Source organism: Typopeltis vanoorti, chromosome 18 (genome assembly GCF_054136105.1).
Source record: "Typopeltis vanoorti isolate ZY-2024b chromosome 18, IOZ_Tvanoo_1.0, whole genome shotgun sequence".
NCBI classification, from domain to species: domain Eukaryota; kingdom Metazoa; phylum Arthropoda; class Arachnida; order Uropygi; family Thelyphonidae; genus Typopeltis; species Typopeltis vanoorti.
In genome coordinates this window covers 912,070-928,883 of record NC_143566.1, presented here as the reverse complement: position 1 = coordinate 928,883, position 16,814 = coordinate 912,070, and the positions used below count along the sequence as shown (strand labels likewise).

The 16,814-nt window shown below is 35.3% G+C and overlaps 1 protein-coding gene across 3 annotated transcripts in view; it reads right to left on the bottom strand.

Annotated features, from left to right (window-relative positions):
• sds22 (protein phosphatase 1 regulatory subunit sds22) overlaps window positions 1-16,814 on the bottom strand; it is a 277,991-nt gene that overhangs the window by 235,215 nt on the left and 25,962 nt on the right. For all 3 annotated transcript variants that reach the window (XM_090408648.1, XM_090408649.1, XM_090408647.1), the window contains exon 2: window positions 16,226-16,273. In XM_090408648.1, coding sequence (XP_090264774.1) covers window positions 16,226-16,273 — 48 coding nt within the window. The remainder of the gene's footprint in view (window positions 1-16,225; window positions 16,274-16,814) is intronic.

The window sequence follows — 16,814 nt, the reverse complement described above, 5'->3', positions numbered from 1 at the left end:
CAGACAGTAAGATGACTTGAAACTTGTGCAAATGGTGATAGATTTTTGTAGCTATGCAGATTTAAGGGAATTAATTTAGTGCTCACATTTTACATGTTATAACTAGATTAAAAAAAGAACAACATTAATATGAAAATGTTACATTAGTGCACACATTGAGTCTGAGACTGGAAACTTGCATACAAAATGTTTGTCATACATTTTGTATGCAATAATGCAGCAAACGAAACTAAATATCAAGACATAAGCAGAAGACAGTGATAAAACTAGTAATGGAATGACACTCAGGTAACAAAAAAATTATTTAGTACTTGCAGAATTTTGGATGGTGTGCCTTAAGGGTTAAAGCTGTATAACTGGAAGGAGACTGCCACCATGCAGAGAACTGACTAGGACTTCTAACATGATGTTCAATCCTCACTTTTTCATGATGCACCCTGTTAGCTACCTACCAGGATACTGACTGGACAAACAGCAAAAACTCAGCTATCAGAACAAATCCCAGACCATGTCCCAACTCAACATCAACAGTGATCAAGATTGGTAATATCAACATAAGAAGCATCAATGGAAAAGAAATGCAACTAGCAAAAGAATAAGATAAGTACCAGATCGACATAATAGGTGAGACTGAAATAAAGAAGACAAAAACAGGTGAGATCTTTCTAAGCAACAAATACAAAATGTTACTGCATGAATAACAATCAGGGGCATACTATATGAACCATATAGCTGAATATTATATAATAGATATAGTGTTCAACACTAAATACGAGGAAAATCTTCTTGAATGGCAGGCAATATCAAGTACAGTGATGTGGACAAATATCAGAATGGGGACAATGAGACTTATTTGTGCTTAAGGTGTCCCAAAGAAGATTCTATTAAGGAAGAAGTAGAGGAATTTTTTGAGGCATTAGAGAAGACAGCTGGCTCAATGAAAAAAGAAAAGTTGTACCTTGTTGGAGATATAAACAGCAGAGTAGGTCATGATTACTAAACATATAGAAATATTTAGGGAAAATTTGTAGAAAAGAACAAAGCTAATAATAATGGTAAATGACTACTGGATTTCTGTTCAGGACATGGATTAGTTATTACTAACACCACGTTCCAACATAAAAAGCGCAGAAATTCACATGGAGAGAAGATGCAAGGAACAAGAAAAGGTTCAGTGACTATGTTATTGTTGACTGTTATGTTTCCCCACTGGTTCATTACACGAACCAGTGCAACTTCTTATTTCATAACAGAGGTTATGAAATAGGAAGTGATCACCATTTAGAGTTCAGCAGGATAAAATTCAACTTCACATTGAAAAGAAGGGCGAGTATGAAAGTTTTGAAAGGAATCAAGGTTGAACAGCTTCAGAAGTGGACTGCAGACTCAAATATAGAAACATCAAATTCCTGACAAAATCTACGTGAAATGTTATATCATTACAACCTATCAACAATTTTCCTCCAGATCAGCCTGTTATCTGCCAACATTCCAGTATTAACACATCTAATATTTCTGTCTTCTAAGGCAATTTTTATGGTATCTATCCACCTATATATTGGTTTTCCTCTAGATCTTTTTCCTGTCTTCCTGGCAAAAAAATACTTGTTTATCTAATCTTTCCTCTCCCATGATGTTTAAGTGGCCATACCACCTGAGATCTGCTAACACATTCCTTAATGCTAACAATGTCAACTTGTTTCCTAATATCCACATTTTTAATATGATACTGCCATTGATGTCATCTGTGCAGTCCTCCAATCCTTTCCGGTACTCTCATATCTGTGGACTCCAGTCTCTTGGAGATGAGGAAGTGGTGGAGAGTAACGAAGATAGTGAGTGGTCTGTAGAACGTTCTATGAGGATAGACTGGGGTGTGTAGACTGTTAATCTAGACAACAAATCTACAGTTTTATGTCTAACAGCTCTCAGACCTATAAGTTAAAACTGGTTTAAAGAGTCTTGTTTGGAGCTAGTTTAGTGCTTTGACTAATCACTCTCTTATTCCATATAAGTTTATTCAGTTGATTTCCTACCATTCCAGCTTTGCTAATTCTGAAGTCTATTTCCAAATTTCATTTGCCATCTTGACTCAAAATTGTGCCTAAATAGCTGAAATGTTTTATTTGTTCTATAGGTATTCCATTCTGGATGCATTTGATGTTTTTAATGTTTCAGCCTATTTTCAATGTCTTTGTCTTTTTAATGCTGATTAACATATCAAATTTATTACAGCAGTTACTTGGTCAGGGAAATGTGTTGACTTGCCATGAATTTATTTAGACGTATAACTTCATCTGATATCTTTCTAAGCAATAAATACAAAATGTTATATTCAGGCAATAACAATCAGGGAAAAGAAGGAGAAGCTATAGTATTCAACATTAAATACGAGACTAATCTTCCTGAATGGCAGGCAATATCAAGTTGATTGATGTGGGAAAATATCAGAACGGGGAACTAGACAATGAGACTTATTTGTGCCTATAGTCCCACAGAAGCTGCTATGAAGGTGGGAGTGGAGGAATTTTTTGAGGCTTTAGAGAAAGCAACTGACACAATGAAAAATGAAAAGTTGGACCTTGTTGGGGATCTAAATAGCAAAGTACGAAATGATTTTCAGACATACAAAAATATTTTGTGAAAATTTGGAGAAAAGAGCAAAGCTAATAACACAGTCCAACACAATTTTTGCTGACTTTTATATGAGACTTGTTTTTTACTAATTTGGGTGCGCTGAGTTCAAATATCAAACCCTTTTTTCTCTATCACGTCAGGTTTTTCCTCTATGGCATTTCTTTTTGCTAATTTGCAATTTTTTGATAGTTTTAAGGAGACAATACTATTTAGAGGATCAAAAAAATCGATTTTTTAATATTATTTTCTGAAAGTATGTACTTTTAAAAATCTGTTCCTAACTTTTTATCAAGAAATTTGAAAAATTCCGGAAGATATAGCCTATTATTCAAAGCGGTGCGCAGATCAGAATCGGAGCGCTCACCGCTCTCGCTTGTTAGCAAACGAATAAATGCGTAAGAACCTGCAACGGCACGTATTGGCGCTTTGAATGCGAGAGAGGCCGATAATTAGATACATAACTACTTAACAATATTCATTAAAAATTACAAGAATATTTATAAAAAAATAACAATTTTACTTACACATGAATTTCAGGTAATAAATTTTTGTTTGTAGGAATTTCTGCTGTTTTGGCAATCCCTTTGAATACTCCAACAGTAGTCGGCCATCATGTGAGAATCCCATCTTCCTTGGTACCGATCTTCCATAGTTTTTAAGTCTTGATGAAATCTTTTGCCTTGTTCATCACTTACAGCACCTAAATTCTCGGGAAATCTATCAAGATTACTGTATAGGAAATGAAGCTTTATGCTGATGTTGCAACCTAGGCGCTGGAAATTTTCAAGCACTGTTTCCACTAGATCTTTGTAATTGCACTCTTTTTTGTTTCCAAGAAAATTATTTGCAACCATCGTAAATGAAGTCCAGGCCTCTTTCTCAATTTCGTTCATAGAGTTGATGAAATTTGGGTCTTTCATTAAAGTTCTAATTTGCAGTCCATCAAATACACCGGCTTTAATTATTTCATAACTAAGTCATGGAAATTTTTCACATATGTATTGGAAACAGTCACCTTGTAAATCTAAAGCTTTAACATACTGCTTCATAAGACCTAGTTTGATGTGTGGAGGTGGAAAAATGATTTTTTCTCTGTCGATTAAAGGTTGATTTATAACATTCTGTTCTCCAACATTTAAGGATATTCTACGAGGCCAATGTTTCTGACTCCGGTGTTGGTTTCTAGCTCGACTATCCCAGAAGCATAGGAAACTTTGTATATCCTCTTTGAAAGCCAAGTAAAAAGTTCACCATTTTAAGATCCACACAAATGATCCAGTTATGGTCTGTATATTTTAATAACTTCAGAACCTTTTTAATGTCCTCATATGTTTCCTTTAAGTGGACTGAACAGCCAATAGGAATTGAGCCATATACATTCCCATTGTGTAGTAAGACACACTTGAGACTTCTGCTTGAACTGTCGATAAATAAACGCCACTCATTTGGATGATATGGTACAACACTCATTTCAGTTAGTAAACTTGACACATTGTTACAGTAAACAAACCCACACTCGTGTTTAAAATATTGTACAAGATTACTTTCCCTGCTACAATAAAAAGTTATCTTCGTATCTTGCTACAGTAAGTTTTTTCATTTAATCTTGAAGCTAACAATTCCGATGATTCCTTTGATAGGCCCAAATCTCTTACTAAGTCATTCAATTCCGCTTGAGTAAAACGTTGCGGTCCAGAACTAGAAATTAAATTTTCATTGTCTAAATCAACATCCGGGTCTTGCACCTCAAGAACATCTGGCATATCCCGATCATGCTCGTTCTCAAGTAAAGGAAGTCCTTTATAAATTGGCATGGCTATTTCATTGGAATGAGCAACTGGCCGAATTGCTGAGTCGAGATTTGGATACACACTTTTTTTCTTATTCTTCTTATCATAACCAGAAGTCTGAACTAAACAAAAATAGCAATCATCTACGTGATTTTTCGGTTCACGCCAAATCATTGGAATCGCCAAAAGCTAATTTTTGGCGTTTTCCCTTGCTCTACTGTCGTAAATTTTCTACACATAACTTACACACTTTATTTGGAGCCCATGACTTGTCCTGATCTGCAATTTTTATGTCAAAGTATGCAAAGTACACTTTCTTAACAAAATCAGTGATATTTGTCCTTTGACTGGGAACAGTAAAACACAATAGTGTAGATTCCTTCTGCACAAATGTAGCAGAACGAATCTACACTATTGACACAATTTCGAGTAGTAGACATCATGTATTTTCTTCACTGCCGACTAACATGCAATTAATAAGACAAAAAAAACCTGAGACTTTATTGAAACGTTATGAGCGCTCAACATACTTTCACGATCGATTAACGACTGACTGATTTCAATCGTTCTTTGTCCGCTATGACGCATATAGCATTCATTTGTTTTAGGCAGTTGTCATCGCCTACTTTTCATCACCTAAATATATTAGGTCGGTTATTGGCCTCTCTCGCATTCAAAGCGCCAGTACATGCCGTTGCAGGTTCTTACGCATTTATTCGTTTACTAACAAGCGAGAGTGGCGAGTGCTCCGATTCTGATCTGCGCACTGCTTTGAATAATAGGCTATATCTTCTGGAATTTTTCAAATTTCTTGATAAAAAGTTAGGAACAGATTTTTAAAAGTACATACTTTCAGAAAATAATATTAAAAAATCGATTTTTTTGATCCTCTAAATAGTACTGCCTCCTTAAAACTATCAAAAACTTACAAATTAGCAAAAAGAAATGCCATAGAGGAAAAACCTGACGTGATAGAGGAAAATGGGTTTGATATTTGAAATCAGCGCACCCAAATTAGTAAAAAACAAGTGTCAGATCATAATCAGCAGAAAAAAAATTTTTTTTTGTTGGCCAGTGTAATAATAGCAAATACCTGTTGGATTTCTGCTCAGGACATGGACTGGTTATTACTAGCACAATGCTCCAACATAAAAATGTGCATAAATTCACATGGAGAGAAGAGGCAAAGAATAAGAAAAGTCTCATTGACTATGTTATTGTTGACAGTGATGTTTTCTAATTGGAGCAGGAGACTAGAATGTAGAGATGATTTGAAATTGAAAATGATCATCATTTAGTCTTGAGCAGGATAAAATTGAATTTCATTTTGGAAAGAAGAACATGTAAGAAAGTGTTAAAGTGAATAAAAGTTGAGCAGCTCTCTGATGTGAATGAAGAATAAGGTGGTACACCTGTTGGCAACTCCTATAGGTAAATATGACCTCTCCTATTGCTTCTGCCTTAGTATCTCCATGTTTGGGACTGCCTCCCACTAACAAGACCACAATAAAGGTTGAAACTGGTCTGGGTAGTGGCCCTTCCCTTAATGCATAGCAGTATACATGTCTGCAAGGAGATGTGCTTTGCATTATGGGAGATACTGAGACAAGGAATGATGAGAGCTTGGTCCACCTTTGCTTGGAGTTCCCTGGTGTTGCACTACCTTACCTCAGTCCTGAAGACATTTTCAGGCGCAAACTTTGTTTGCTTACACTTGGATAAAGGATTAAACTAAATTTATTATAAAATACATAAACATTAATCAAGAAAAAATGAAAGTGTTTGAGAACAGGAATCAAATCTTGGAGATTCAGTTGCAAGACCTGAAGAAAACACTGATTAATTCAGCCAGAGAAGCATGTGGTGAGGTTGTCTGCAAGAATAGAAAAATCAGAACTCCATGGTGGACACAGGAAATTAAAGAGGCAGTGAAGGAAAAGAAGAAAGCAAATCAAAAGTCCCTGACAAATAAGTCAGCTTGTGTTCTTAGAGAATACAGAGACAAATGTAAGAAAGCTAAACACTGTGTAAAACTAGCTAAACAAAAGTCATCGGAAGACTTTGGCAAGAACATAGAAAATAAATATCATGAAGGTGGAAAAATATTCTGGAGGCTGTTGAAAAAGTTCAGAAATGGAGGAAAGAGTGCTGTAAAAGGAATTAGAGATGAAAAAGGTGACACGAAAACTGAAGAAAACGATATCCTTCATGTATGGAGTAATTACTCCGAAAAATTGCTAAATGAAATGAGCAGTGACAGCACATTAGTAAAAAACACTGACCAGGCATGCAGTCTGGAATATATATCCATACTTGAAGTAGAAAAAGCTATCAGAAGCCTGAAATGTGGAAAGGCAGCAGAAATAGATGATATTCGATCAGAAATGCTCAAGTATGGAGGTATAAAATCTTACAGTGGCTGCACTGCATAGTTCAGAAAGCCTAGACAGAGGGACAAATTCCAGATGATTAGAGTAGAGCTCTCACAGTACCCATATACAAAAAGGGAAATAAAACTGAATGTGAGAATTACAGAGATATTTCCTTACTGAGTGTTCTTGGTAAGATTTATTCAAGTATACTTGAGAAACAGTTTGAATGATTCTGGAAGAGAAACGTGGTGAAGAACAAGCTGGATTCAAGCCAAATAGATGCTGTCAGGATCAGATTTTCACTTTACAACATATAGTTGAGAAATTGTGAGAATATAACAAAGATCGGTATTTAAATTTTGTAGATTTGGAAAATGCATATGACAAGGTGCCAAGAGGAAAGCTATCCAAAACATTTCAGTTATATATATATATGTATATTTTTTTTTTATGTTGGGCCCATATACAAGAGGTTGATGGTCAACCTATAGTACCGTATATGGGGTGATGGGTTGTGAAAGGAGAAACTTGTTTACATTTGATTTTAACGCCTGCATATTGTATTCCTTGGGAAATATGTCAGGGGAAGGCTGTTCCACAGTACTGCAGTAGCAGGGATGAATGAGGAGGAAAAGAAACTTGTTCTGTGGGTTTCGAGGTGTACTGTAAAAGGATGTTGGGCAGCAGCTGTACGTGTTCCAATAGGTTTAGTATAGGGTGGAGAAATTATTGATGCTGTTTCAGATGAACATTTCCCGTGAAAGTATTTATAGAATATACAGATTGCAGAGACCTAGCGTCTATGTGAAAGTGAGGGGAGCGAGTTGGTGAGGGATAGGCCATTTATTAGTCTAATTGCTCTCCTCTGTATTGAGTCAAGCATTTTGAGGGTGCTTTTTGGAGCCCCCACGCCAGATGTGAGAGTAGTATTCGAGAGCTGGGCAGATTTGTAACTTGTATACAGTTAACAGCTCTTTAGGGGTGAAGTAACGTCTTGAACGAAAGAGAAAACCTAGTTTTTTGGAAGCTGAGGATGCAATGGTTGTGATGTGTTTATGCCAGGAGAAGCTTGATGTCAAGTAATTCCAAGAAGGGAAATTTTGTCTTGTCTGTGAATTTGAGTGTCATCGAAAACAATGCTGGGGAAAAATGGTTCTTTTTTGAGAAATGGTTCTATATGGTGTCAATGGGGAATTATATCAAGCAATACATAGTTTTTGAGTGGTAAATCAGCAGTTAGAACTGAAGTAAGTACAGAAAGATGGTTTAATGTTAAAATCTGGTAGGACAAGATTGTACATTATCCCCTCTGGCATTCATTATTTATATGGATCACATTATGAAGGAAAGTACTATTAAACCTGATATCAAAATTGGAGATGTTAATGTCAGCTCTTTCATTTATGTGGATGATGTTATACTTCTAAATAAATCTGCTAGAAGTCTGCAAGATTCCCTGACTAAATTGAATAACTGTTGTAATAGATATGGTATGAAGGTCAGCAATAACAAGACAAAGACAATGAAAATATGCAGAAGCGTTGATAATACAACTGTATTATGAATGGAGAACCTACAGAACAAGTAAAACATTTCAGCTACTTAGGCATGATTTTTAGTGAAGATGATAAGTTAAATATAAAAACAGACAACAGAATCAACAAAGCTAGGATGGTAGAAAGTCAAATGAATAAATTTTATATGGAATAAGAGAGAAATTAGTCAAAACACTAAATTAGCTGTATACAAGATAGTGTTCAATTTTAACTTATGGATCTGAGAGCTGGGTTAGAAATAAAACACTTGACCAAAGACTAGAGACCACAAATATGAGAGTCCTGAGAAAGATTAGGGGTGTGAACAGATGACATCAAGCCAATATTGTATTAAAAACGAGGATATTAGGAAATCACTTCACACTGTTAGCAGAGCTAATCTGAGTTGGCATGGCCACTTAAACAGAATGGGAAAGGAAAGACTGGCAAAACAGGTATTCTCTGCCAGGAAAACAACCCAGAGGAAGACCAAGATATAGGTGGATTGATACTGTAAAAAGTGCCTTAGAAGACTTAGAAGTATCATCATCATCAAATTCCTGACACTTACAGGATATGATAATATTACATGAAAAGCTTACATCATTACTAACTTGCTTTCTACAATTTTCTTCCAAATCAATCTGTTACCTGTCAAGACACCAACATTATCAGATCTTACATTTCTAAGACACTTTTTACTGTATCAATCCATCCATATCTTGGTCTTCCTCTGGGTCTTTTTTCCTGCCGCCCTGGCGGAGAACACTTGTTTTGCTAATCTATCGTCTCCCATTCTGGATACTAACAATGTCAAGTTCTTTCCTAATAACCTTGTTTTTAATATGATATTGCCATTGATGTCATCTGTTCACACCCCTCATCTTTCTCAGGACTCTCATATCTGCAGTCTCTAATCTTTGGTCAAGTGTTTTTCTTCTAACCCAGCTCTCAGATCCATAAGTTAAAATTGGTTTGAACACTGTATTGAATACAGCTAATTTAGTGTTTTGACTAATTTCTCTCTTATTCCATATAAATTTATTCACTTGACTTCCCACCATACCAGCTTTGTTGATTCTGTTGTCTATTTCCATATTTAATTTACAATCTTCACTAAAAATCATACCTAAGTAGCTGAAATGTTTTACTTGTTCTATAGGTTTCTCCATTCACAATACAGTTGATATTATCAACGCTTTTGCCTATTTTCATTGTCTCTGTCTTGTTATTGCTGACCTTCATTCCATATCTATTACAACAGTTATTCAATTTAGTCAAGCAGACTTCTAGCAGATTCATTAGTATAACATCATCCGCATAAAGCAAATAGCTGACATTAACATCTCCAATTTTGATATCAGGTTGAATACCACTTTCCTTCATAATTTGATCCATATAGATAATGAATAAGAGAGAGGATAATGTACATCCTTGTCTTGACACCACATTTAACATTAAACCATCTTCCCATACTTCCTTCAATTCTAACTGCTGAGTTACAACTCAAAGACTAAGTACTGCTTGATATAATGCCCCATCGACACCATACAACTGTAGCATTTTGAGTAGCTTCTCTCTCTTGGCACCTTTTTATCTTAAGGATCAAAGCTGTATAACTGAGAAGAGACCTCCACATAGCCTTTAAAGGAATGTGGAAAACCGACCAGGGCTTCTTACCTAACGTCCAATCCTCACCTTCTCGTGGTGCACCCTGTTAGGTATCTACTTGTATACTAAATGAACAAGGATGGGCTGGGAATTTTGGATTTAGCCAACCAAACTGTATTCTTATTGACTTAAACTACAAAGACAGAAATATAAAATCTGATAATGTTGTCTTGATAGGTAACAGATTGATTTGGAGTAAAACTAGATAGGATGTTAGTAATGATTTAACTTTTTCATGTAGCACTATCATACACCCATTGAGGGTACATGTCAGGAATTTGATGATGATGATAATTCATGAAACATAGGGATGAGAACTGTTACTTAGTATGACTTCCTACAATTGGGAAAGTTAAAAACAATCATTTTTGTTGAGGTTCAGTCTGTGAATGTGGTCTTCATAATTTTCTTTTTATAATCTTTTAAGTAAAAAATAACTTCTGTTTAAGACTAGTTTTATTCCAATGTTATGCCTAGAGGATAAATACTGGCTGCCCAGACTCATGAAATAGAATATAATCTTGATGTTCTTCTAGACTAATTTGAGCTGATCAACCTGTCCAACAATAATGCATTTGGGATTTCCTATTTCCCAAACTCTAGTAAATTATTATATGGAACCATTTGAACAACATATTTTTAATGTTTTTTCTCCTTAGCCATCTATTTGATATAGATGATGATTTTGCTGTGTGGAACTCTTGCTTGTCGGAACTCCATGAATTTCTTGATAAAATTAACAACATTCTCATTTTATATCAACCTAATGGCAGTCTATAGTTCTCAGCAAATAGAAAAACAACTCATACTGGAGAAATCATCTTTATATGGATTTTTATAGGGAATTCAATTCAAGGTGAGTTAGCCAATCTCATACAGAGGTATGCAGAGTTTTTTCTCCCAGAAACTTGGGTTTTTCATCCACATACAGATAAATCGGCCCTTCAAAACACACGCAATTTACAGAGACAAAAAATACTAGTTGTGGCGGTGGTGGGCAGTGGATGACGCTGATGTAGATGATTGGTAGTAAACATTCGGTGTAGTGGTGGAGATTGAGAGTTGTACAGTAGGTGTCCTCCAGCGATGAGTCTTCAGACTCCTTGGAGGTGTCACGAATAATAATAATAAATACATTAATGCTGCTTCACATCACACATCAGAAATATGCTATGATTAAAGCTTTGGTTCATGGTGCACATAAACTATGTTCTACTGGTCCTCTTTTAAATAAAGAACAGTCCTTTATTAATACTACTTTCATCTCTAACAGATGACAAAATCATCAATAAAAGAATTATTAATAATGGCCTTCATCCTAATCCTATATTAGAAGTTTCTATAATTTCCATTCTATGTACAAAGAGTGTCCAAGAGAAAAGAGAGGTTCTTCACCAAATTGACAAACAAATTTCTTTCTATCCAGTTGGAAAATTAAATTCCTTCTTGGAATCTTTTTTCTCATCCTGGAGTTTACTGAATCCTCTGCTTATGAGAGCATTGTTCTTGTGGGCAGACAGGCACAGAAGTTATTTTTTACTTGAAAGGTAGTCTTAACAGTGTTCTTTATATAATCTTTTTTATATAAAGAACACTGTTATATTTATATAATTCCCAGACTGAACCTTAACAAAAACGACTGCCTTAAATTCTCCTAATTTTGGAAAGTCACCTTAAGTAACTATAACAACAGAAGACAGGAAAAGAATTGAAGCACTTGAAATGTACTGTTGGGGAGTATTGCTAGGAATAAACTTGAGAGAAAGAAGAGCCAATGAAGAAGATTTGCATGAAATAAAAGAGCTGAGTACTGAGCAAGACAATCAAAAAAAGAAAGACAAAATTCCTGGGACATATATGGAGAAATAACGAATGATTTATGAATATATAAGGAAGTTTCTGTGATTAAAAGTTTTTTTAATATAAAAAATGTTTTTAAAAAAAATTTTTTTTTTCTTTTAGGAAGACATAAAATTAATTAATTTTTGTTCTAGGTGTTTATCAGAATTTTCCAGGCCTCCCTCGTATATTGCTGACAATTTAGGTCTGATGGCTTACAAAACTTGTAGGATTAGATTTGTTTGGTTTATTAAAGGAAGGAACGGGCTTTAGAATTAGTAGTAGCATTGGGCACTATCCAAGTTGTTTAACTTCGATAGTGAGAAAAGAATGTGGAAAGAAATTTGAAGTTGTTGCAGGAGGTGAAGAATAATAGTGACAATGGAAAAGTGGTTAATTTGTTGCCCAGAAATGACAGTAGTGAACTCAGAAGGAGAGAAATGATACTGAATGACAAGATGGCTGAATTGTGTCAGGCAAAGATATTCAATTTGTGAATATATTTAATCAATTTGATGAAGGTAGAATGGTTCATAGCTGGCTGAATTGTGTCAGGCAAAGAGTATTCAATTTGTGAATATATTTAATGAATTTGAAGGGAAGGTAGAATGGTTCATAGCTGATGGAATGCATTTGAATGGGTTTGGTGTTGGACATTTGGAGCAATTGTCATTTACTAAGAGTACACAAGGTTCGTATGAAATTAGTATAGCTAAAGGTCAGAGAGATTGAGAAGCAGGTTGTGGAAGGACAGGAAGAAGAGGAATATAAAAGTGAAGAAGAAATTATGGCAGGACATAGTGATGCAAATCAGTCGGGGAAATGAAGATGGTCAGAATGAAGAGAGAGGTGTACAATAACAGAGAGAAAGAGAGAGAGAGTAGTGGCGGTGTTGATGGGATTCTGCACCAAACAGTGGAGAATAGTTATGCTTATATACTAATGTAGAGTATCAGAAATAAAGAGGATGAGTTGATAGCATTGATTGAATTAGTATGCCCAAAGATAATTGATATAAGTCAACCTTGGTTGACAAAGAATGATATACTGTCAGGACTAGAAATGGCAGGATATCGAATATTCTGAAAGGATAGGAAAGTGAAGAGTACTGTTAATGATAGCAGAGGAATTGTGTCCTACAAGATTGTAGGACACAATACAGAGTGGAAGTGGAAAATAGTAGTACATGCAAAGATTTTAAAGCTATCTGGTGTGAAGCTGAGATCAACAGAATAGTACATCTAATAGGATGTTGTTATAGGCCAGGGAACGCAGAAAGCACCGATTATAAAATGTTTATACAAATTAGTTGGGCAAGTAAAAGGAAGTTGATCCTAATGAGATATTTTAATTATAAGAATGTGGATTGGAAAGAAGAAATAGTGTAGGGTTACAAGGAGAACGAATATTTTGAGTTTCTACAGGATAACTTTAAACTTCCATACAGACCCCAAAACATTTCACCAAAATATACCTACATAGAGTGGAGTTGACAAGTCTTTGGAAAGCACACCAAACAATCGAACTTTTAACCCTCTCATGCATGAATTTTTATATTCATTTATAAAAAACTATAATGGCATGATACAGTGCCATTTAATCTTACGGTATTACCATGGATTCATTAATTTTGCTAAATTTGTGTCCTGTATATGTTAAAAATGATGTCCTCAAGCACTAACACCAACAGACTACAGACATATTTCTATGGAAATGACAGACTAAGGAATTTATTTTCATTGAAAGACATAAGTATGACAAAACAGATTATAAACAATTTATATTTTGCTGAAACACTGCATGAATAATCAAAATTTGGATTACTTAGTATATGTACCACATGTACATACAAAAAAGTAGAACAATTAGAATTTGAAGAGCTATCAAGAACAGCCTTATTCTCTTTGCCTCATTTTGTATGGAAAGACTGAAAACATTCCGGACAGATTGTAACCTCACATCTACCACAGGTTTATCTTGTTTTACTCTTGCAGTGTACATCTCTGCAAGAATTGGCATTAGCACCTGTTGTCTTCTTTGGGAAGTGTCCACCACCACCATCAAAACATTTCTCATGTGGTACAGAGTGAGTTTTGCATTTCTTTAGTACTGGTGGTGTCGGACTTGAGAGGCATCCTCGTTTCTTTGTACCTCGCTGAGCTAAACCTTGATATATCAAAGCAGTTGCCACAATTTTTCTTTTTCTTCCCATTTCCAAATGATCCGTGCATTACAAACAAGTACGTTCAACATATGGTAAAAAATCTCATATACCATCATTTGTTCCTGGTATTATTTTGACACAAAGCCACAAGAGAGTCCATAAGGACCACTGTACCCATATGTCTGTTATAAACAGCTATGCTGCAAGATAGTGGAATTTCAGCAAACTTTTTTCTTTCTGGCTGAACCTCTGATATACACTGACAGGCTCCTTTCCTAAGTAGTTAGATATCACATGTACTATTGAGTTATCAACCCATCTAGTGATGGTACTTCTATCAGAGGATGTGGTAATTCACATATTTCCTCGTCTCATCGTCTGCAAATCCTTTTCATTTTTCGGTTTCTTGTCGGTACCTTGAAGTTGATTTCTTCTGCATGTGCCCGCATAATAAATATCATCTTCCTTTAGTTTCTTAATTAGGAGGATGCTTGTGAAGAAGCTGTCTGCGTATACCTTGAAGTTTTTACCAGCAAGATCATGACAAAGCCCAAGTACTACATTTTCACTTGCGCTGAATGAGTCTGAATTTTGTCTTCCAGGATCTGCACCTACATAAAAATTGAAACATTATACATAGCCAGAAATGCCTGCCCTCACCCACATTTTGAAACCCAATTTTTTTGGTTTCTTAGGTAAGTATTGCTTGAGTTATGAATGTCCCTTGAATGGAATCATCATCTCATCTACACTCTGAAATTCTTCTGGACTGAAAGCAGCATGGAATGTTTCATGAAACTTTTGCAGCACTAGTTTTATACATAATGCTTTGTCTTTATTGTTGGTAGGTATTGTGTCTGAATCAACAAAATGCAAATATTGCCTTATGTCCTCCCATCTGTTCACTGACATAGCATCAGCTATAACATCCATGCACATTCCATGTTCAGAAGAGACCAATACTGCCTTACACGTGGGTATTTTATGTATGTCATGACAAGTACAATTCCAAGGTAAATTTTGAGTTCGGTCACACTAAGTGCTAAATTATCTTTGCCTTTACAGAATGCATACAGATTAGTTTGTTTTCACAATTTCATCCATCAATTCATCTGGAAACAGCTGTGAAAAATAATGTACAGGACTCTCTCTGTGAATATTTACTTGGTGTTTTCCTCTAAACTGTGGTTCAGTACCAGCAAAGGTATCATCTTTCTCACTAAACCACACGGGTTGTCTCTGCAATAGCATATGACAGCAACAATCGTATTTTGCACACTAGCTGGACTTTGAACATTGTGAGTCTGACCAACAGGGGAAGGACACTGAAAATCACCATCTTCACTTGAATTGTCACTCTCTATAGGATCATTTTGTGGCTGCTAGTATGTAGGATGATCATTTGGAAGAATCTGAAGCTCCAAACGATCTTCAGATTCCTCCAACAGTTTTTCAATCTCCTCTTCAGTAAGTCTCTTGTGGCAATAGGCCTCTTTTTTTTTTTCTTTTTACGCCTGATGGACCTGGCTTTTAGTTATCCATCTGTAAGAGATGATAATGCCAATTAACACACTTACTATTCATTTATGTTTGCAAAAATAAAATAAATAAAATTATAAAAATATTGTAGAAGAACTTTCTAGCCTCACACTATTTGCTGCATAGATTACCTTACAAACATATTGTCCTCATGTGAGGACAGGTTGTTTTCAAGTTCGTTTTATGAATATGGTAATAAATATGAACAAATTAAATATTCACACTTCATCTACAAGGTATAACAATATATAAAACCATACTAACCTTTCCAGAACACTCGTAAAATCACCAAATTCAAATCAACAAAACAGCAGCTTTTCACTTCCTTGATACCACCACCATTGGTATTCCTGTAACTCTGTTGAAACTCCTGCCATCTGGTGTGGTTTCTAATAACACTTTGGTCTCCCCAGATGAAGACTACATACATACAGTGGCACTAAATTATGAATGAATTATGAGGGAAAATATGTGTGTCCTCATATGAGGCCCTTATGCATGAGAGGGTTAAACAATTCTTTAGAGATCTGCAAACCATCCCCTTATAACTCATGACCCCAGTGTAAAACAAATATATCCAGGTAATTATCCAGATACAGATGTATTCTGATAATTAATAACCAAATAGAAAATCACATTACAATGGAATTTCTGATACAAGTTTTATCTATCACTTACCTTCATCATCATTGCTTTCAAATGATTCTTCATTTGCTTGATCAGTGTCTGAAACAATAAAGAGTTATTGTTAGCAAAACATGTTATCTCTAATTGTCTTCAAAAATGTAATTTTCAGGAAAGTGGTTCATCATTACAGTTTATTCGGGTATAAATAAGGAAATAACAGAAATAAGTACATAACTCGATGGAAGTTTTTTCACTTGGCTATGCTATCAATTATATATTTGGTTTAATGCTTTATCCAAGTGTAAGCAAGTGAAAAAACTTCCATCAACTATCTCTAATCCAAAGAATTTTAATAATAAGGTGTTGATACCTTTTGGCAACTGGTATATGGTGATATGACTTCTGCATTACTTCCACCTTAGTATCACCACCTCTAGGTCCTGGCTCCCACTGATGAGAACTCAATAAAGGTCGAAACGGGTCTGGGTAGTGGCCCTTCCCTTAATGCATAGCATTATGGGAGATAGTAAGGCAAGTGATCAGAACTTACTCCACCTTTACCATGAGTTGCCCCAGTCCTGAAAATACTTCAAGTGCAAACTTTGTTTGCTTACACTTGGATAAAGGATTAAACCAAATA